Source organism: Paramormyrops kingsleyae, chromosome 17 (genome assembly GCF_048594095.1).
Source record: "Paramormyrops kingsleyae isolate MSU_618 chromosome 17, PKINGS_0.4, whole genome shotgun sequence".
Classification (NCBI taxonomy): domain Eukaryota; kingdom Metazoa; phylum Chordata; class Actinopteri; order Osteoglossiformes; family Mormyridae; genus Paramormyrops; species Paramormyrops kingsleyae.
The window spans coordinates 15,993,683-16,016,783 of NC_132813.1; the positions used below are offsets into that span (position 1 = coordinate 15,993,683).

Here is a 23,101-nt window from a genome sequence, read left to right on the forward strand (position 1 = left end):
GGCCGCCATGCGACGCTACACTGAGTCACCGAGTGATTCATGCCGCGCTTGTATCACTCGCTGCTGACCTACGGGGCAGCTCCAATTACTAGCTGGGGGGGGGGGGGGGGGCACCAATTGCAAACACCATGAATTCTTATGCTGTGGCTGCTTGGAGGAAGCTTTCACATTCCTTTTATACTCTAGGGTATTTTACTGCCCTGCTCAAGGGAAGAACAGAAGAGGCTCCGGGGAGCTACGCTGGCAATCTTCCCGTTCCGGCTCCGAATTCAATGTTAAATCAAAGGATTTCAAAGGAGAATTACGAACACCGCAGGCATCGATATCCGAAATAATGCATTTCCTAAGATGGGTCACTACTCTAAGCTAGCCAGGTGAATTCTGGGAAACGACTGCAAATGGGGGGGGGGGAAGACATTTAAGTAGGATATTAAAACTGAAAAAAGAATGTGGCAGGTGGAACAAAGACGAAGGCAGTGATGCCAGGGAAACGATGGCGTGTCCAGGGAGACCATCACTGAAGGATCCTCTGATTAGCTTCCCGTGACAGTTCTGGTCTAACAGGCTTCTGAAAGTCTTCATTCAGCTCGTCACGACGGAGTGGCTCTCCTGACAGCACAGTACCATATTATACCGGGTGCGTGTGATCTTAATGGGGTACAGACAAGGGCTTCTGGGACATGAAAGGCAGCCCCATCGACTGAACGGAAAGCAACAACACTGACCCAGTTCTATCCATTATAATACAGCGCGTTTTCCTTCAAAGCTTCTCATTGTTCAAACACACATGGCAGAGGTAGAAAAAGCTGACCATGCAGACAGCAGCAGCCTTTAGGGGTCCACAGTCCTCAGGACACAAGGTCGCCCCTAAGGCCTTGCGTCTCATTCCGGTCCTCAGGGACCCCCGACTGTCCATGTTTTTGCTCCGGGAGCTGGGAGGGAGCAAAAACCTGGCCCATCTCGGGGTCCCTGGGGACTCGGATGAAAAACAGGCGTCCGGGCTGAGAAACGAACGCTGCCTTTACCAGCACGAAACATGCTGACCCACTTGGGTCAGGTTCAGCGCCATAAGGACACAGGTGGCGAATTGTCAGTGTTAAACAATGTTTACACAGTAAACGGCAGGAGGTGAAAAAAACCAGTGCAGGATAACATGAAAAACAAATCACATTCATCCGATAATTTTTTTAAATTTTTTTTTTTATTGTTAAAAGACACGTCCATTGCTATATATTATGGTTCTAAAGGAAGCAAACACAGCAGACAGCGTGAGTAACCTGACCTCACACAGTAGTACATAACTGCACTGGCTTTTCACAAGCCGGGACAGACGAAATCACCACACCAAGTTTTTCAAAGCACAAGTTACACATCAGGGTAAGAGATGAACTCCACAAACGTGATCACAGCACTCACTGCACCCTCGTCCCCAGGATACCAAGACGATTCAGAACCCACTCCTCTCACACACAAATCTAATGCCAGCGTTAACTGTACAAGTAAGTAATCATTCATGGGCGGCGTGGCGGAATGTTAAACTCAACCATCGCCCACTCTGCAAACTCTGGTGTAGCGCGGACCGATGATAACGGTGGCATTGAGTTTCATTAATAACCCTGATAGCCATCATCAACATACTCAGCAGGACTATACATCCAGGTCTGGCTTTGCATTGCCGTAATGCGAATGTGCGACGCAGAATCGGTCGCATTTATTGTGACGCCAGCATCACACTTGGATGCCCAGTAACAGTGTTCAGTAACAATTAAAAAGCTAACGACCGAAAACTGCCGCATTACATACCCACATATCAGAAAAATTTCAGCTGGGGGGGGCGGCTTACAGCAGGAAGGAGGCGGAGACCCAGATGGCAAGGACAGAGTGTCTGTTCTGTTTGAAGGCGGACAGACGGACAGAGGGTCCAGGGACAGTCAAAATTACTCTACATAGCTGGAAGGAATCATCTTCCCCAACCCTCAGACAAACTCAAAACCCTGCGTCACCGTTTTCAGCCCACCCTCAAGGGGGCGCTGTTCTGCCTCCGCTGCGGCCAAGACGCACGGCTGGTAGCAGCAAGGGGAAAGAAACACCGGATAATAATGGTCTGACCTTCAGCCCGCGGGGAGGGGGAAGGGCGGGCATTTTAACGACATCACGCCGCATGCCAGCAGGTTATGAAAATCACGCTGAAGCGTGGCCTCAGAGCGCCGGGAGGGGGACAAGAAGAAAAACACCATTAAACAAACTGGCAGCAGCTACGCCACCAAAGTCCTGGCACTCTCTGACAAGCTGGGGCAAGCCTCTGTGCACGAGGGAACCAGCATCCAGCGTTGCCATGGTAGCAGGGGAAGGCCTGGGTCATCTTTCAGAGCAGGTCAGGCAGAACAAGGCCTGGGGGTTTGGGCTCCACGCAGTTGATCCAGAAGTTGGCACAGCTGGCATGATACTGGTGGCCGCCGTAAAGCAGCTTGAAGTTGTCCGTCTCCGAGTTGAAGGCCTTTGCAGCAGAAGAGAGCATGGAGACAGACCGGGTGGGGGGGGGGGGGCATCACGAAATTAGCAAATAATTCAACCAGGTGGCCAGACGCACACAACACTTACAAGACGACATGAAAATTCATGGGCTTGCAGAGGCTAAATCATTAATCTAGCAACAGTAAAAAAAGCAGATGGTCTAAAATGAGCTGTACTGTCACCGTGGTACACAGATGCAGGGACATGTGACAATAACACAAGGAGTCATCTGTCACTGTGCTTATGTCTGTCCATCCGACCTAGAATAACTATGAATGAGTAAAGCACTTTGACCATTACGAGACAAGAATGGCCGAGCGACATTCAGCAAACGGAGAGGCCTGTCTGAGTGTGTGAGCATGTCTCTGTGAGCGTGTTACTCTGAAAGAGCAGAGCAGGCAGAGAATGAGTCATTGCTGGTGAATCGTCCTCCCACGTGGACAGCAAGGCAGCCTGTGCACACAGAGGAATGTATACATACTCACAGACACATACAAACACACACAGGTACACACACTCACAGACATACACACATACACACGGGCGTATACACATAGAGATAGACATACTCAGAGAGCTCACACATATACATACACAGACGTGTAACAATATCAGGGTCCAGTAGTCAATTGCAATCCCCCAAAACAATTCACGCAGGTCCAAAGCTCTGCATCCAAGGACCCGGCCCACCACTCTCTCACACCCCCCCCCCTCCAGGTGCCAGCAGGGCGGGGCTGGAGGAGCCTGCATGGTGCTTATAGCGGCTCAGTAGTCCACATATGCCCCAGCTCCACGAGCAGCAAGACGGGGCCAGCCAGACCAGCTCAGGGTGACCTTCCACTGAATTTAAGTGCTGACGGCTTCGGCCCAAGGTGGGACTCCGCCCACTAACAGGAGAAGTGGGCCGAAAGTGACAGATGCGGGATATTTACCCTGAATCTTCGGTCACTGTCTTTGGTCAGTGCCTGCAAGCAGCACAACACGCATTAGCGTTAGCAGGGTTAGCAGCGGCACCATCTTTAATTTCAGTCATGCGTGCAATTCGGAATCAGCTCCCAGCAAGACCCGATGAAGCAGCAGCTGACAGCGTGACCAGGCGGGGGCACCATCCTACCCCCCCCTCCACTCCCACATGGAGACTCGATGCAGAGATGGGCAGCTTGTGTGCAGGTGTGGGGCTGGGTTTCACCCCTTCCCTAGAAGTGGATCCAGCCTGCCTGCAGCCAACTGCCAATCCCACATGAGGATGAAGGGGGTGTGTGTCTGCACCGGAGCTTGTGATTGGATAGGACAGGAACCCAGGAACCCAGACCGAGGAAGAGGAAACACCACCTACCCAAAGAGTCAGGGATGCGACTGATCTTCCCGAGTTGCCGAGCGTCTCGTCCACACGCTAATTTAAAGGCCTGGAGTTCGCAGGGGAAGCCTCCCACTTACTTAAATGGCAAGATGGCGGCCGTCTAACGCTCCTTAAACAGGGTCAGCGTGTGGATGAGAGGCCCTGGCCTCTTTCACAGACCCAAACTGACCCCTCCCCCTCCATAAGCCCCAGGAGGTGCTGCCTGAACAACACAGGCTCTACGGAGCATCAAAGGCCTTGAATGAGAGAATCTGAGCCATGAGCCGCATTTGGACGGCCTGCTTCCTGCTGCAGGTCCCTCCCGCGCTACGCTCTGCGCTCGGGGCCTGGGAGAAGCAGCAGCACCACGGGGGCCGAGCAGCCTGGCTGTTTAGACGCGCCCCCAAGATGTGGAGCCTTCGGCTCGCCTACCCATCCGAACAGCCGTCCCACCATCCTGCCTTTCACGCCCTGCAAAATGTTCAGAGCCACCGGAGAGGTTAGTGGGTGAGGGACGGCCTCCAGGAGTCAGCTGACCCCGCCCCCCCCAGCAGCGCCGAGGTCACGGGGGCGTGGCCGGGCACCGCCTACCTTGCTGCGCGAGTCCACGTTGAGTAGACACACTCCGCAGGCCAGCTCCTTGGCGTTCCGGATGCCGTGCCTCAGGATGCAGGAGGAGAAGTCCAGGGAGCTCTCGTCGGGCTGGACACACATAAAGCGCACATGCAATCAAAGCACAAGGCAGAATACAAGCCCGACCCCCGCGATCTCCCATCTGCCCCCCCGATGAGCTCCCGCCTGCCCCCGCCCCCGCCCTCCGTGACCCATTGCCCCCGCCTACCGTCAGGCTGGCCAGGGACATGAAGCCCATCAGGTTGTTCCACACGCGGCTGATGTCCTTCAGAAGATTCTGGAGCTTCTCCGAACACACGGCCGTCGCCTTGATGCCCAGCTCCACCCGCTTGGTCACCCGGTACACCTCCACCACACCTGGGGGAGGAGCGAGGGAACACGGTCATAGATCTGCAAACCTATCACATGCCCCATATCCATAACCTTGCAAAGATAAAGAGAAGGGGCAAACCAGTCTGCAGCTTCAAATTCCTAAGGATGTGCTGCAGCTATTTCAGTCGTTAGACCGGCCTGGTCGAAGCCAGCAAAGCCCCATCAAACCCTTAACTCAGAAACAGCACCTGCCCACTAACCTGCCCCAATCACACCTTCAGGAAGTGATGCTTTGACGATGCGCGTTTCACAGTGACCCCTTTAAAAACATGCACACCGCCGGGGATGCTCGGTCTGGACCAATCACAGGCCACCGGGCCGCTGTCCCCATCCACCTACCCAGCAGGTAATCCATGCCCTGCTCCGACTGGATGACCTCTGTGCAGACAGCGGAGCTGCTGATGTTATTCAGCGTGTCATTGGCTTTGCTGATCACCTGCCAGAGGAGGGGGTGCGTCAGGCTGTGCTGTTCAGCATTAACAGAAGGCAGACGACTTGGCAGGGACATAGACTGTGCACTGCGGCAGCCCCAGGCCTCCTTACCTGCAGGGCGCTCTCCAGGCACCGCTGCCACTCATACGCATAGCGCTCGCTCTCCTGCAGGGGAAACCAAGGTTACAGGCTGCAACAAGCTGCCAGGGTCCGCAAATGCGCACACAGCACGCAGGAGCGCGATCGAAGGCCTCACCTCCACCTCCCCCGTCAGATCCTTGTACTTGTCCCGGATGACGGGCAGGGCGGGCTTCTCGCTCAGGGTGTTGGAGCGGTCGCGGAACGGCGTCTCTGGAGCTGGGGATGGAGTCGAGCGGCTAATCTCCTTATCGCCGAGGCTGTGGCTGCGCTTGTGAGAGCCTGTGTGTGTGTGTGTGTGTGTGTGTGTGTGGCGGGGGGGGGGGGGGGGGGATGGGCCACAGACACAGAAAAAGAGAGAAAGGTTTCACATACATTCTCCAGCCAACACACTCGAGCAGCGAAGGCACGGGGCTATGGAACTAGCAGGAATACGAGGTCACTTCCTCTCCGCCGGCTTCGGGAGCCGTCATGTTCTGCCTCGTGGGCCCCCCGCCTTAAGCGCTGTAATGAAGCATAACACAGGGGCGTGCTACAGCGCCAGGGACCGGAGAGAAACACGGCGCTGCCAAGGTACGGATTAACACTGCGATCACAACAAACTTCACCCAGCACTCACCCTGGACAGGTGACACCAGCCACCGTCCCCCAGGTTAAATGCAACACACTCTCCTATTAACATTTAAATGGGCTTTGTGTGGGGGGGTTGGGGGCAAAAAAACTTTCATTCAGGCAAATGAGATTTCACCAATAAAAAAAAAAAACAAAATTACAAATTTAGCAAGTAAAGGGACTTAATCATGTTGTAAAACTGTGAATAAATTATGTGTGAAAAATCACACCAGCAACAGAGACTGACTACTTCAGAGGCAAATGTAGCCCATTTCCGTTCTTGGGTTTACAAGCTGACGACAATCTCTCTCACGTCAGACTGCCCCCGCGTGGCTGGAACGCTGCCATCTGTTGTCTGCTAGCGGAACTACAGGCAGCTGTCTCACACTGGCCGGAAGGAGGCACAAGTCCCCAGCACGTGAGATGATTTTCCGATAGGGGTGATGTTCAAGTGGGCAGCTCCACAGTCTACCTTACATTGGGCTTGGACCAAACGTGCTAATGAAATGCTAATTTTTATTTTGTTTCATAAGCAAAGCATAATTATTTTTCTGCATGTTACCGCATGTAACTCCAATGGCAAAGTTTATAACACCAGAGCACACACCCAAGAGCAAGTGTACCTGAAAGCTGAAGCGGCAATACAGGGCACTCACCTTGCACAGAGAGATCAAAGGTGGCCAGCTCATTCTGGATCATCTCTTCACTGGATTTCACCTTGGCCTGGGCACTGACCTTCAGGAAGTCCGACTTGCCAAATTTGGGCTTGTCACCCTGGAAGGCGCTGGCAGCCTCGCTTGAGGTGCGATCTGGACCCGGCTCAGCACAGGGGCCCAACTTCTCTGATACGGTGCTAGCAAAGTCCCCAAAGTCGTCGTCCTCGCCGGCCGGTGCCACGCAGTGGGGGCCGAAGCTGGTGAAGGCCTCGAGCTTGCTGGCGTCGTCGGCGGTGGGGAAGGTGGTGACCTTGGCCTCCGTGGTGCGAGTCACATTTTCCGTGCTTCCGAAGGACGTCTCCTTCCGTCGCATGACAGCAGAAGACGGCGCTCCAAACCCATCGGGACCGGACATCCCGGCCAGTGCCGCCTTGGCCTGACTGGCTGAAGAGTCCTCCCTGTCCGGCCAATCGGAAGAGCCTGAGCTTCCAGCTGTGAGCGTACCGAAGGGGTCAAACCTCGAGTCATCGGTCTCTGCAAGAACAACACATGTGACGGGAGGGTGCGACCGGGAGGAGGACCAGACCCCGCACAGCCAGGGTCTCTCCAGTCCCAGTCCAGACCCAGCTCTCCTGGGTCGCTCCCAGTGAGCTGGCGGCAAGCTCCTTACGGTCTTCCGAATGTGATACGTAACACGCTAATTACTGACTAAAATATCTCAGCCGAATCCCCTTCAAAGCATGGCAGGCTTTAGGTGACATCCCAGAGCCCTTAATCTGTCCCCACCCAACCACACCACCAACTCAATGCCAAGCAGCCCACTACGGGAGAGGGCAAACCAGAACCCAGTCAGCATGTAATGGGAGGACCTTGTGATGCCCACAAACAGCGACCAGTGACTACTGTCAAACCATGTGCTCAAAAGTAGGTGTATGAGTTTGAGACAGAAGGACCTGGAATGCACAACTGTTAATCCAGGGAAGGCATTCACATGCCCTGTCAAGTACCATTTAATCTGCAGCAACAAACTGCAGTAATGCCCTAAATGACTATCCAGCACCATACAAATGATGGGGCGTCTTGTGCGTGTGTGATCGAATGTCTTATCCCATTCACCAGTTCACATTCAGCCTTGCCGCATTTCATGTTACCATGAAGAAACTAGACAAGCTTATACAACAGAAATGTCTTTTTCTGCAATTCAATTCAATGAATTGGAAACATAACTGGAGATACAATGGGTCTTGCTAGTCACACGTGGGTTTCTGTTGATGATTAAGTCTTGGAGTGTTGATTTTACTGGAGATGGGGAGGAAATCTGTGGAGCTTGCCGGGGGGGGACCCCACCGCCCCAGGCACTTAGGTCACGACAGCTCTACCCACCGTGGTCACATTTTGTGCCTCGCCCTTACACTTTTAGAGTGAGACAAAGTGAACCAAAACGCTGATATACTCTGCCGTGCAAAGTACTGCAAAGCCATGTCGAAGAGGTGAGAGGATGCAGGGAAGGTGGGGTGGGCGAGCCAGGAATGAGGCCCCCCAGGAATGAGGCCCCCCAAAAGCAGGGCTCGGACCTGGCCTGCCCTTTACCCTCCCATCCACAGTCAATAATCACACCCCCTTTCAGTCCAATAATCACTCCAAAAAAAAAAAGCCCACATTTAATAAACAAACCCAAAGAGGACTAACGACTAACAGGTTGTCATGGCAACACCGATGAGAGAGGAATCTCTCACTGATCCTGTTCTTTCAGCCACGGTGGGTCTGGCAGTCTCAGAAAGGTTCACTGTAATTAAATCTGCCCATGACCAGATATGGTGCACAGAGGGGACACTGGCGCTCATCACAGTGAGCGGGCACACACACGGGCGGGCACACACACGGGCAAGCACACACGCGAGTGAGCACACACGCGGGCAATTTGTGAAATTGACAAGGAATGAACCAGGAGCCAGGCTGATGCATCGCATGACCGTTTCGTAATTTGGACTCCAGGAGGCCGGCAAGGAGGGAAAGAACCAAGACTACGCATTTCAGCTATGTCAAGATTAATATTTATTACGACAACAAGAGTGTAGAGAGAAAGAGAAACAGACAGACAGAAGGGTCACAAATTACTGAGGTGGCTTCAGTTACAAGAAAGGTTTGCCAAGCTAACACGTGTAAAAGAACCCCTTTATTTTTAGTAAAGTATACAAGAGCATGCAGGAAAAAAGGAAAACCCAAACAGCTAGTAGCGAGGAGAATAAAACCAGGAGGAGGAGGCGGAGGAGGAGGCGGAGGAGGAGGCGGAGGCGGAGGCAGTGTCGAAAGGCACATTCACAGGCTGAAATGCGTCACTACTGGGAGAGACGAACACGGTAACCATACTAACGGCAAAAAAAAAAAGAGACCGAGAGTGAGGGGATGAAATCATACAGAACAATTACGAGGCCAAGACTGAAGTAGCTCTAAGTACAGGTGCAAAGCCAGGCGCTGTTAACCCTTTGAGCACCACAGAAAGCCTGCCTTGGTTTCTCGTGATGTTCAGCATGTCTTCTCTTGGTAATTTTCCATTAAAAGGAGCGTGGCAGCGACAGAACGGAACAGCCTCTCCGGGGCACTGAAATCGCCGTGTTTGGAAGACACCGGTCCAGTTTCCACTGTAAAATACTGCCTTAATCCCTATCCAGCTTGCATACATTAAATACATGCGTTTCTCCAGCAAAATGACCTCACCACTTGGAGGGACAGTGTGGATCCGCCCACCGGCCATTAGGCTTGAGCACTCAAAGGGTTACAGAAGTCAGAGACCATAGAGGTCTCACCATGGCACCCTGAGCAAGGTGTGGTCACTGGTGTGCAGTATCTTTAAAGAGACAGTACCCCTTTAGTACTTAGTCTCCTGCCACCTGTTGGAACTTCTCGGTATCTCCACTGAGCAATAACTTGAACCCTTTTTTAAATCAAACAAAACACAGAAGAATTAACATTGATGAAAATTACCCTATACTACAAGCTCATCTCTCTGAAAAAGATCTTAACATATATAATCATACTTAATTTCCAGGTGCATGAAGGAAAATGGAACTTAATACACATTCAAAATAAATCAGAATATACTGTATATTCTGTCATAAAATATTATAATTTCATATACGGTGACAGCTATGCATACAGCAAACACAACCTTAAACGTGGTTAGATATACAGACAAAATGTCCATAACACATTCCTGTCAATTTCACAAATTGAATACCACGGACAGTGCAACGTAAAAAAAAAGAAAGTAAAAGAGGGGAATTTAGGGTGAGCGGGACAAGGAAAGGAGTGAGACTTAGTCTGGGGATTCAGACCCAAAAGAAAGACTCGGAAAACAGACACTGTCTCTTTAAGAGTACAAAGACAGGAGTGCAGTGCAGACAAGACCCTTTTCAGGGCTTACGGGTTAGAGAATGGAGCCAGGAAAAGAGGAGACCAGCTGAGCCACTGGAGGGCCGCTAAGGACCCCGGTGGTTTTCTGGAACACCAATCCGCTGAGGCAGCGACGGGGGCATTTCGTTCCGCCGTGCCACACAGTTTATCAGAAGACTGACCAGAAAAGACTAGGACACCACACTGGTTTGCCTGAGGTTTTAATCTCAGATTTCGGGCCCCTGTGCCTCCCATTTCCCCGCTGGGCGTTACTGCCTGCTGTCGACAAGCCAGCAGAAAAGGAGATGAGGAGCGTACGAACACACACACACACACACACACACACACACACACACACACACACACACACACACACACACACACCAAGACATGATGATGAAATGAAATGTAAATGTTTTTGTCCCCCCTTCAGAGCTGGGCTACGTTCAGCAGCAGTCTCTCAACGCATATGTAACGGGGACAAGAAAAATGGAATTTCAAGGCCTAAGCCTGAGTGACACAGTCAGGACCTGTGACCTCTGACCCCTGACCCTGGTCACCCAACTTTAAAGGAAGCGGTGCGTGCCAGGCCAGAGCAGGCCCCATCTGTACCGTGGACTGTAGGCAAACGCTTCTCGTTAGTGACGGGAGGTAAGCCAACACCGTTTGGTAGAGGTTGTGTTCACAGCAGTGAAAAATGACTCAATCGTGGATTAAACCTGTGCTTTGACTGTTTACCCAATTAAATAACTTAATTTGTGTTAAATATTTGGTTATAAGGCAAACAAACTGCAAAACACATTAAATGTTTTGCACTTTAAATATATATAAGGCCAAACAATTTGAATCTATTTGAAAAACGGCTCAAATACAATCAGCAGTTCACAGCAAAGGAAATTAATTAGCAGCGCGGCTGCGAGAGAGATTCCACATACGGGTATAAAAGTCTGAGCCGCTGCCGTGTAAATTCTCGCAGGAGGGGAAAAGAAGTGCAAAGGTGAAACTGATGGGCTATAAATAGATAACGGTTGGCTTATTCATCAGAGATCAGCAGAAATTCATCAAAAACAGAAGGAGCGCCTATGCAGGAACACCGTGCTTGAAAAGGCCCTGCGGACAGACAGTGGCAAGCTCGACACCCAGCCTTCAGAATTTACTCCCATCTGGCAGGGCTTGGCAGAGACAGCCGAGAAGCACACTTACAGTCCTAACGGGGGCGTAGCGACATTTGGTAGAAATAGAGGCAGAAAGCGCAGGGTCTGGCAGGGTGGCCGGTTCTCTGTAGGACCCACGCCATGCCAAACCAGCATCACGGTCAGCTGGGAGCAGGCAAACGATGCCCAGCGATGCACAGACATGGCCGCAGCCTTTTCAAACCACAGGAAAGCAGCCCCTGGGACCGTTTCAGCGATGGTAATGCTTAACACTACCAGCTTGGTAGCGTCTGCTCAGTCAGCAGAAAAATCAATACTTCACGGTATCAGCGTGTAACGTGTGTCACGGGTCAACCTGGTAACACCACAGCTATGTAAACACTGGTGGCCTCTGAGCTGTGAAGCTAAAGTCAGTGAGAAATTAGTGACATCATCTAAACAGATGAGCAAACAAATAAATTAATCAATAGATAAAACAGCTGTGTTTATAAATGACAAATATGTGCATGTGTACACAGAGTGATGGGAATGCATGGGTGGGTGTTTCATGGAATGACAGGGGGGGGGGGGCAAAATCCTGCAGTTTAAAAAAACACTGAGCTCACCACAGGAATTCTCTCTTTGACCTTTGACCCACAGACTCTGGGCTTGGCTATTGGTGCTTTGGGGAGGGGGCGGGTGAAGCAGAGACCAGCTTTAAGGCCCAGGAGCGGAGCCGGCGTGAAGGCGGGCTGGCGGGACCCGCGCTTCACCAGAGCAAGCGTACTAGTTCCTCACCTGCGGAGGGGGGCTGATGGGCAGAGAGGCCCGGCAGGTCCAGGGAGCTGTCTGACATCACATGCTTCAGGTCCCCGCCCACATCTGACAGCTTCATATCCAGCTGCACGGAGAGTGCGTCCTCAGAGTCATCTTTGCCTGCACTGCTGCCCCCGATGGATGGGAGGTCCAGCGACTTGACGGAAGACGAGTCCTCCTTGGCCAGCTTGTCAGTCAGGCTCTTTTCCGAGGCGCCGAGCGCCGTGCAGAACTTGGAGGACTGGAAGTCGGCGAAGTCGTCAGCGTCGCCCCTGAGCGAGGCGAGAGAGCCGCTGCCTTCCTTCGCGTCATCGTAGGCCAGGCCTCCCTCGAGCGAGAGCTGCTTGAACACGTCGTACTTGTCAGGGGCGCCGCGGTGCTGCGGAGGCTGCTGGCGCTGAGACTGTCTCTCCCCCAGGCTGCTGGCCCCCGGCCGGGTGTCTCCCCAGGCCTCGCCGGCGCTCCCGAATGCCATGAAGTCCGCAAAGTCATCCTGGGCCACAGATCCGGCCCCTGCCGTCACTGCGCCGGCGGCGGCCGAGGGGGAGCCAGAGGAGGAGCCGAAGAGAGCAAAGTCGCCAAAATCGTCGACGCCTCCCCCGGAGGGCTTGGAACCTGTGCTGGGGGGGGGCGCCACCGCCACAGAAGGAGCGGCGCCAGGTGATGGGAAAGACGGCAGCTTGCCGTCTGCCGGGGGCCCAGGTGGGGCCAGGGAGGAGAAGAGGTCAAGGTCGGCCATGTTTAAAGGGTTTCTGGGCTGAGAAAGGGGGGCGGGAAGCTGAGGCTGGAGGGGGTGAGATTTAGGGAAAGCAGGAGAAAATGTGGGCTGGACCATCTTGGCTGAGTCGGAGGGGTCTAGTGGAGAAATGCTGTCGGCTGTTTTAAAGTCTGTGAAGCCATCATCGGCACTGGCTGACTTAAAGTCGGCAAAACCTTCACCTGGACAACAGGGAGAGAGGACGACGTGGCATTAAACGACTTTAACACGGTAAGAGCCTATCGGCTCCCCCCAGATTCAAAGGCATTTGAAACGGTCCATGAGCCCCAAGCTGCTTAGGTTTAAACACTAAAGGTGCCATCGGTAAGGTGAGTGCGTTTTGTAGCCGCCGGGGCTCTGGAGACAGGAGAGAAAGTGCATGCATCAGAGGGAGAGAGCGGCTGGAAGAGACAGCCCACGCTGAGAAGCCACACCACACGCCACTTACTGGGCACTGGGCAGCTGCCCTCTCCAGCTGCTGCTCTAGTGAAACAGGACAGGAAGACGGACCCGCGTCAACCTTCACATGGACGGCGAATCGACTCCACATTCGTTATTAGCCTATAGGGACCCTATAAGCCTGAATAAGGTAGGGTTGGAATTAAAATATTCTGGTGGGGGGGGGGGGGGGGGTATCTCTCACTTACCTACTGGCTTCCGGTCTGATGGTGGCTCCAGCTCTCGGAAGACACTGTACTTGTCAGCAGAGTCTGAATTACAAAGAAAAAAAAGAGAATGTGGGATTGTGGGCGGGGCTTCAGCAGCTGTGGGCGGGGCTTCAGCGGCTGTGGGCGGGACATCTCCATGCCAGCCGGGGCTGGTACCTGAGGCAGGGGGGGCTGTATCCACGGTCTGCTCCACCGAGAGCTGTTTGAACACGGCGTACTTATCAGACGAGGCAGACGAGGACCCGGACACTGGGGTGAGCAGAACAGGGCCACTGGGGGGGGGGGGGGGGGGGGCACAGACAAAACAGAATTAATAAAACAGGAAAGGGAGCCTTTTCCTCTAGAGCATACTGATCTTGAAAGCTCTGATATTATACTGACAGCACGGCTGGGGAGGGGGATTCATGCGGGGGGGGGGGGGGGGGCAGTGTGTGGCTGCAGATCAGACTCAAACCTGCTCTGTGAGGGGGTCACGCTGGTGGCGGGGGCCCCAGACTCCCCCTGGAAATCAGTGAATGAGTCCTCGGCTGCCCCCGCCTTGGGGGCTTCCTGGAATTCCTGGAAGTCGTCGTCATCTGGTTTGCCCCCCTGCCGGATCACACGGCAAAACGGACGGGGGTGTAAAGTGGCACCCTAACGAAACGGTACCTTACGCGAGACAGCATCCTGGAATGACAGGTGTGAGAAACGGTGGATTAACAGAGGGGCGGCGGCTGTGCGGCACTCGGGTACCTGTGCTGGCGGGAAGCTGGCCACGAAGCTAGCGGGAGGCTGGGCAGCGGTGCTGGAGGCCACGCCCATGGAGGCCACGCCCATGGAGGCCACGCCCATGGAGGCCACGCCCATGGAGGCCACACCCATGGAGGCCACACCCATGGAGGCCACACCCATGGGGGCGGGCGCTGCTGTGGGCACGGCCATGGCGACGGGCGGCTGGGCTATCATGGGCGCCGGGTGCTGGGGCAGGACGGGAGGCACGCCCATAGCCAGGGCGGGCAGAGAGGGCACCGGTGGGCTGGGGAACTGGCTCAGGACATCCAGACCCATCACCGGGAGTCCGCTCTGGGTTGGAAAGAGAAGCAGCCTGATTGGCACAGTCACCCCTCCTGGATCGGCCAGGCAGCCTGGGCACACACACCCACACGGGTACCTCTGAGGGTTAACGATAGCATGCTGCTGTTCCAATGCTCCCCGCTCACCTGCGCCACCCCGATCATGGCCAGCACGCTGTACAGCTCCTCCTTGGTCAGCTTGCCGGGCGTGGTTCGGTTTGCCGTGGCCCAGATCTGGCCCAGGGCCTCCCGGGGCAGCCCGGAGGACATCAGGATGGGGTACAGCTTGGCCGTGTCGACGCCGGACGGGGTCATGCTGAACTCCAGCACCTTCTTGAACAGCTCTGCGGGGGCCACATACCAGTAGCTCGTCAAAGTGAAGCGGTGCATTCGCTAAACATTATGGACGATGTATTTAGGTAGAGAGGGCTGACGGTACCTGGGACGAGGCTGTCGTTGTACAGCCAGGCCGGCAACATCGGCTGCATGTGTTCCTGTTGCGGAAACACAGCCACACCTGCGAAGGTAGCAGAAGGCAGGGTTACTGCCTCCGGCGGGGCCACGAGGGGGCGGGGCCACGAGGGGGGCGGGGCCACGAGGGGGGCGGGGCCACGAGGGGGCGGGGTCAGTGCTTTGCCCATGAGCTCAAAGCCAGGAGCTTTGAACATCAGACTGGCTGCCCTGAAGCAACAGCACAAGTACTCCCTGGCAGGGCCAGTAGCGGTACTGCTCCGTTGTTCCTATTTAGAAAGCAACACAGTATTAGCTAAAGTGCGCAATTCTAACTACTAGTATCAGCTCTGTATTTGGAATATTCACAGCAATATCAGCTAGAGCCAATCTAGCCTGTACAGCTATCAGAGCAGAGCTTGCTTATGACCCTCACTGGCTCTGATTGACTTGGTCCCTTGGTCTCCTTAGAGACAGGGGCTGCATACAGCTTACCTTCCCAGTCACCTACTACTCAAACATGTCATCTCATCTCATCTAACTCCGAGGTATTCCGACGTGTGAGGAAGTGAAGTGGCAGATACCACAGGTACAGACGCACCCCGTCCAAGGCAGCGAACGATTCGCAGAAGCAGGAAGAGAGGACAGGGCGGCACGAGAGACTAATCAGACTCGAGGCAAAAGACCCCTTTCCTCACCCATCATCATCATCATCATCATCAGAAATAAATGCTGATTGCAAGCTTGGTTTCAGCATGCCTTGAAATCACCGACGCTCACATGCCTTGGGTTGAGAAAAGGAAAGAGCACCACAGAGCAGAGGACCGGACGGCAGCCGGTCGCAGCGGCCGGTGACGGCTGAATCATACTCTAGATGCTCCGTCTGAGAGCAGCCTGGCTTAAAAGATTTGGTTGAAGCCTGATCGATGGCATGGGGGTCAGGAAGCGACAGAGAAGCTGGCCCCTACGAAGCAGGCGGGTTAAGGGGCCAAGGAGGGCATCTCCCTCTCTCACCGCTGTCCTTAGCGGCCGCTGGGGGGGCCGGGGGAGCCTGGGTGGCTGGCGACTCCACAGCGAACACCTTGCTCAGCTCATCAGATGCGCCGGCCCAGTTTCGGGCCCTGGAGCTGGGCTGAAACTGGGCTGCCACCTGTTCCCGGGGGCCCATCTGGGCCAGAAGGCGGCGGGCTTTAAAGTTAACCTGAGCCTGTCCGCTGGCATGGAAGTCGCAGGAGGACAGCAGTTTCTCTTCCAGGGAGGGGCCTAGGGGGGCATGGATGAGGAACACAGATGCCCAGTTGTGGTTTGGCTGATCTTATCTGCACAAACCTAACTTTTCCAGAGGCACCACGGCATTCCACAATTCAATGTGCACTTGTGGCCTTTAGCATGTAGCCATTAGCATTTAGCCTTCAGGAATGGTCTGCTCGCAGTTTCTGATTTGGTACAATTGCAAAACAGAAGCTAGAATGGGTCTAAAGGGGAGGGGGAAAGGCTGTTACCTTTGAACGCAGAACTGGAGCTGGAGGTGATTGGCAGAGAGTGAAGAAGAGACTGGGGCAAGGGGGAGGGGCCAGAGGAGGTGGTGGGTGGGGGAAGGGGAGGGGCTTCGACAGGACCCTGAATGAAGTCACTAAAATCGTCATCCTCCTCAGGGAAAGTGGGGGTGAGAGAGTGAGAGGTGACAGAGGAGTGGCATGGTGATGCGTCTGTAAAAATGGAGAGATTAACGTAATGACAGCACACAGACATGGAGATGGACAGCCTGATGAAGGAACACTCGCTTTCGCATAATGTTAATGATTTGATGACTGATTTATGGCAACATATAAATATTACTTCCGAAGTGCATTAAATATTCAACAATGCCTAACACAGGAAGGCTAGTAAAATAAAGACTGGAGTTAGAAACAGATTAACGGAACAGAGGATGAATATGGGAAAGACGTCTGAGCACGGAAATGAGACTACAGGTGCCCACGGAGGGAGATGGAAGCTACCAGCATTTTCCAGCACCTTCCAGCTCTGGATGAATCGCCTCTAAAGGCCACAGGGATCCTTAGGGACAAACAGCAGCGATAGGGCAGTCGTGGCTGCTTATGTGGCCGGCGACGCTTTAGGGGGGGATACCTGGCTTATTGGGGTGCGTAGAGGGCGTGGGGTGCATCTTGGCGTCCCGGCTGAACCCGTCCAGGTTCCCCTTGATAGCCTCGAGGGCATCGTCCCTGCTCCTCTCTCCTGTCTGCACACACAGCGACACCCGAGCTCAGGAGATGAGGGCCAATGGAAACAGGAGTTCAGGATCAGGACCGGGTGGAGGCCAGAACAATGGGATAATAATAATGGTGTAACAAAGGGCCAGATGGAGTAAGGGGCGTGGCCAGCGATCAGAGGCGGACCTTGGGCTTGACGCTGCTGAGCAGCCGTAGCTTTTGCTTCTGCTCCTCAAACTGCCTCCTCTTGCGGTCCTCCTCAAGCAGGCGGGCCTGCTGCTCGAGCCGCTTCCTGCGTGTGTGTGTGTGTGGGGGGGGGGTGTTACAACACTGATATTTTGGGGGTTACGTGGCACAAAAAAGGGGTGTGTGGGGGGGGGCTCTTACTGGTGCTCCTCGGCCATCTGCTTCTGCACGTCCGCAGAGAACTGGGGGCCCGGTGCCCGCATGCCCATGAAGGGGGGCTGCCCCATGAACGGCATCCCCTGGGCCTGCATCGCCATGGGCATTGTACCCTGTGCGGGGGTCCACAAATGTAAAGGGCGAGAGTCACCCCCTGGGGAGCCCAGGAGCCCCACATCAGGGCCAGTCTGGGTGGGACATACTGACCTGAATGGGCATGGCACCAGGGGGCATCTGAGCACCAAAGTTCATTCCCATCATCCCTTGCATGTTGGGCTGCATAACCTGGACCATGGGGAATCCCTGCTGCTGCTGCAAGGGAATCAAGCCTGCAGAGAGATAGACACACACACACACACACACACACACACATCAGGTTATCCACTTCACATCTCAACACACACACCAAACAAACAGGTAATCTACATACCAAGTCTGAGAACCTGTCACTTTTCCCCACATGAAGCTTCCCTACTGGCTATGAACAGTAAGGAGAATGATGATTATTATGACTCGATGCCCAGACCAGGACAGGAAGCAACAAGATGGTTGGAAGAATGGATGAGTACGAGGTCTGTCTGTGTTTCTCCCAAATTAAGGAAGCGCGGCCTGATCTGAAGCTCGCCGACGGCAACTGTGCACATATGTAAAAGCTGCCAGCGACACACCAGCGCATTTATTCCTGTCTAATTATTTCTATGCTAATCAGACACGTTACGCTGGCTTTAAATCGGCCGTATTTGAAAACATCAGCTGCGGGGAGACTCGGCGCACCTCTATAAATATTATGGGATGCTAATTATTCGCCACTTATCTTCCCAGCAGGATGGAAAGCTGTGTTGGCACCCAACCCCCAACAGTAGGGTTGTTTCAATATTTTTTAGTGTATGTATTGGGGGGGATTCAGAGACAAAAATGTGGACCGAGGTGTGAGAGAACCTGGCTGTTTCATCTCCTTCAAGATTCAGGACGCAGCTTTATTTTCACCCATGGTGTGAGAAATAACCTCCTCCCTACTTTGAAAACATGTTGCAAGAACTGACGTCCTTATTTGTACAACACGGTGCATGCGTCAGACTGCATCCTGCTAGGCACACATTGCCCCCGCACATCGGTAGAGCTCCATCCCCCCCCCCCCCACTACCAAAGCCCCACGTTGCCATGGAACTCACATGAGCATCTCCTGGAGAGTGTCAGCCAAACACACAAAGATGCCAGGCCTTGTAAGGGCTCAGGAAACTGAAATTGTTCAGAAATGTGCTTAAAGGAAAGAGGACTTACCTTGTGGAGGCCCCAGGCCACCTCCAACTGGGTACATGAAGCTGGGAGGGAGGAGGGAGAAGGTCACTCCAGTGAAACAAATAAGCAGACATAATACAATTTTATTTAATCACACAAAGCAAGCTTTTTACATTAGCAATGTTCAGTGCTAGACCGATTAAACTGGGCCATCAACAAAGAAAAGTGGATGACTGCACCCATCAAACTAATAGTACCTGTATTTCTGAATCAATTACATTTTACCCTGAGAGCTGACATGTCAGCGTTATGGATTACAAGCAGCACAAACAGGACGCCGGTTCCAACTCTCTCCTCTCTCCGGAAAAAGGTCAAGCATCGGAAACGGACCCGCTGAAGCCAGCACTCACATGTTGTAATTAAGTTCTCACCCAGTGCATCTTCTTGGACAGTTTCACTGCTGACTTTCACACATTCCCAGCTGAAAGCGTGACCCTACGACTTTACATATTCGTCCATATGAGATGAGAGAGGACAAAACAGAACTGTAGCGCAAGGTGAGAGTCCATATGGGGGACTTCTAAGCAATGATTAACATTTAACAGTCACAAACACATAAGGCTCTTTCCACTTGTCCAAAACAACTCTTATTGTTGCTGTCAGTGTCCTGCCACAGACAGGAATGGCATAAATAAATACTGAATCAGATGTGGACAATCAAGCCAGGACACTGAAAGAAATGTCAATTCTGCGGCACTGAGTCGCGTGTCAAGGCAGCTCTGTCAACCGACAGGAAGGCCTCAGAGGAACCACATGAAATGCATCACTGACGTAACCTGTTCACAAAGCCAATATATCCCTGAAGGGAATCTATGACAGGGTAGTGCTGCTAATACCAAGGCAGTCATGTTACTCAGTACTGACACACAATATATATGAGATAGTTATCCACATACTTTGTGGAAAACCCTCCACTACAGTAGTGGACCTACTTCCATTCTAACGACTTCAAGTAATACACTGGGTTGGGGATCATGTGGTCAGCTTCACCTGTACACATCTGCAGCCAGGCCCTTCTTTCATTGTGCTATCAGGTTTCAGCCATACAGGAGCATGTCTTGCACATCCACAATGGTCAAGACATCCTATTACTACCAGCAACCAGGATCATGTTTGGTTTATGTCTATCTTCAGCATCCTGATAACTATGCCTAAAGTCTGTATTTTTTTTGAAACCCCATGGCAGAAGAGTAACATTCTGAACTACAGCGCCTCAATCTTCATGAAACATTCATCAACTGCAGTTGCCTCAATCGAAAGGAGTCTAAATTATTCAACAGGTAGGTGAATGAGTCACCTTCCGGTGTAATGTCATCGGGGGGGGCTGATACTGCTCCTTAAAAACAGGCCTTAATCAAGAATCGTCTCCAAGCCACCGACCGGGCAACACAACCAGCCGACAGCTGGATCCCAGGGCAGCCAAGGGAGCACGCATCATGAGTTCAGGGACCATGCCACCAGGCATATGCCGATGTGCCATTCGGCATATTCCGGCAGTAGCGCCCACGCTGAGCATGTGGCTGGAAATCACACTCTCATTGGTTGGCCCCGATATCCACTGAAAGGGAAGGGGCTCCCATCACACTCTCATTGGTTGGCCCCGATATCCACTGAAAGGGAAGGGGCTCCCTCAGCAGGACCGATTTCACAGGGGACAGAGAAGGTGAGGGAAAGGTTGTAAGTCCACATCCCTGAAGAGGGGTGCTGGGCTGCTGCAACACCTAAGGCAGACGCTGCTTGAATAAAACACCCAGACAAAAGATGTAAGGAACTTGATATCAGATACAAGTTTGGGTCAGTACAAAAGTATCTGCACAGACAAGAAAAAACATGATGCAACATGACACACAAGCACAAAGGAAAAAGGCAGAGAAACGAACTTCACTCTGCACAAGCTTATCACATCTGAGTGGCAAACTCACACTGACAGGCAGCAGATCAAAGATCTCAATTGATCGCTATTGAGCTAGAATGACAACAGCCAAGAATGTCAATTTATCTGTGGCATTGACACAACAACACTGATGTCTTTCTAGCAAACCTCAAATCCTTATAAGAAAAAACGCTGCAAAGAACCAAAACTGTCAATAGATTCTTTTTTCAATGACATGACAAGAGGTTGTGAAAGATATTACTGAGCCTAAACCCTGAAGAAACAACTGGCCTATCATCTTCACAAATGACTTGTTCCACTGGATGTTAAGATGAAAGAAAACTACTGCACTGAAATGAATTGTATTAAAAGGTTATAGACCTTCACTCCCATGATTGTTACTATGGGGACCGGCACCACACATATATTATTGAAGGAGCTCCGAACGTGCCAGAGCTCCGGTAGCTAAAAAAAAATCACGATTCTATAGCACAAGGCCACAGAAAACGTCTTTTAACATACAAAAGTCTGCTGGCAGAGGGGCACAGGAAAGGATCACCGTTTCCAAGGGAATTCTCAAGCTTGCTTTTAACGCTAATGTTAAAATGCCCCTATATTTATACTGCAGTGCAATCAGTATCAGCAGTAAATGAACTACAGAACCGACCATTATTTAAATGTCATTTAAGAGATGGCACAAGTAACTTAAATACAAAAATAACTCGTAATTACTTGAGATTAAAGTGACATTTGGTACTATACTCTTAACTTCAGCTTGAATGTTTCCCTTCCATAAAGCATGATGCGAATAAAGCCACTGTGGGCCAGCTGCCCATCTTAGTAGCAGGGCCGAGGGATCGCACCCTCCCCCGTCCATGACACCCCAACATCAGTTTGCAAGAAAACGACGGAGAAGCGCGGGGGGAGGGTTGGAGCGACAATGACGTCAGCTGCTATGAATGGGCAGCGTAGCCCTTCTTACCAGCACTCTTTTAAACTGTTTAGCTTCAGTCAGCAATGGGAAATCGCGCTCTGGACGACTGCTTAAATGTTTAACACACACATTCTGGTGCGCTCTAACCATAGCATTAAAAGTCAGCTTGGCGGTCTGTGCCGAGAGATGGCTAGCTAACGTACGCAACGCCGGCTACATACCTGAGCTTAATTACTAGGGGTCAACCGGGTGGGCGCAGAATTAGCAGACGGCGGCAGATGTCATTTTATACTGGTTGTATAAACATGGTTTAAATAACTTAATTACAAAAATATGTGCTTCTTTCTTTTAAATGACAGGCCTTTCGCGTACCTGGCAGGATAGCTAGGCTGCTCGAGCTTACGTTAGGCTAGGCTAACTATCTGCCTTCACACTAAAGCTACGCTTTTTCGGCAATTACAAGATCACTCTTTTAACCCACAACAAGCCAAAACGCGCAAGCAACACCGTAACCGTTCAGTCACAAGGGAAAAGCTGTCAAAAAATCCAGTACCTGCCACCTCCCCCAGCTCCTGGCCGTAGCGCCATCTTAAAAACAAGCGTCTGACAGAGGCGTCATCACCAACGTCATCACTGACGCTTCCGGGTCACCTGATCTCTGGTGACGGCAAGCATCGACGTCGATCGTTTTGCGTCATAGATTTAGGCAATTTGTCATCCGTGCATGCAACCTAAAATTAGATGAATTACCTAGACTTTCTAGACAGCTAACTTATTTTACCAGTGATTAAACAGCTGATTGTAATTCCTAATATTCTTAGGTAAAACTCCCTTTTTCTATAATCCATATTTAATGTGACTTCTGTATTTCATACTGTCTGTGCAGGTGTTCTGCTAAAGATTACTCGTTACAGATGCCCACACTGATTATTTTCTCGCATTTTATTTGCTAGGTCTGCAAAACTAACGCACCCTCTCTGGACTGGACTCATCTCATACCTGAAAGTAAACGATATTTTATATATTAATTCAATTACACTGCTCATTTGTGCACTTCTGCCACCTGTTCAGGTGGTTACGTCATTGCACTCTGACCAATGAGAAAGGAAATTTCAGCTCAGTGCATGCGGCTGTCACATAGTTCAGACGACAATAACGATACTAGGTTTAAAAAAGGGGAAAAAGATACTTTACTTGGTTCCCTGGTTACTACGTCGGGCAAAAAGCGTCCACCAAGTAAATAAATGTAAATTTATTTTCTTCATATTTATGTAGCATTGCTGGAGAAAGCATGGATAATTCCGTTGTACTTGCGCAATGACATTACAGATATTCTACTCCAGGGGTCCCCAACTCCGGTCCTGGAGAGCTACTGTCCAGTACGTTTTCAGTTCCTACCGGGCTTCTAATGAGCC

The 23,101-nt window shown here is 52.1% G+C and overlaps 1 protein-coding gene across 7 annotated transcripts; it reads right to left on the reverse strand.

Moving 5' to 3' along the window:
* Positions 1-1,174: 1,174 nt before the first annotated feature.
* Positions 1,175-22,326, reverse strand: synrg (synergin, gamma). Of its 7 annotated transcripts, XM_072700990.1 has the most exons (24): positions 22,240-22,326; positions 18,862-18,902; positions 17,788-17,909; positions 17,566-17,693; positions 17,365-17,470; positions 17,096-17,207; positions 16,468-16,674; positions 15,980-16,228; positions 14,955-15,032; positions 14,663-14,859; positions 14,196-14,525; positions 13,918-14,051; positions 13,620-13,735; positions 13,443-13,505; positions 12,021-12,977; positions 6,697-7,230; positions 5,547-5,710; positions 5,402-5,455; positions 5,198-5,294; positions 4,695-4,843; positions 4,445-4,555; positions 4,286-4,324; positions 3,447-3,479; positions 1,175-2,497 (listed from the first exon to the last, which is right to left on the reverse strand). In XM_072700990.1, the coding sequence occupies exons 1-24, from the start codon at positions 22,272-22,274 to the stop codon at positions 2,366-2,368; spliced, it is 4,188 nt and encodes a 1,395-aa protein (XP_072557091.1). In that variant the 5' UTR covers positions 22,275-22,326; the 3' UTR covers positions 1,175-2,365. The 7 variants fall into 7 exon arrangements, with proteins under 7 accessions (XP_072557091.1, XP_072557095.1, XP_072557093.1 ...); XM_072700994.1 differs by lacking the exon at positions 15,980-16,228; XM_072700992.1 differs by lacking the exon at positions 4,286-4,324.
* Positions 22,327-23,101: the final 775 nt, after the last annotated feature.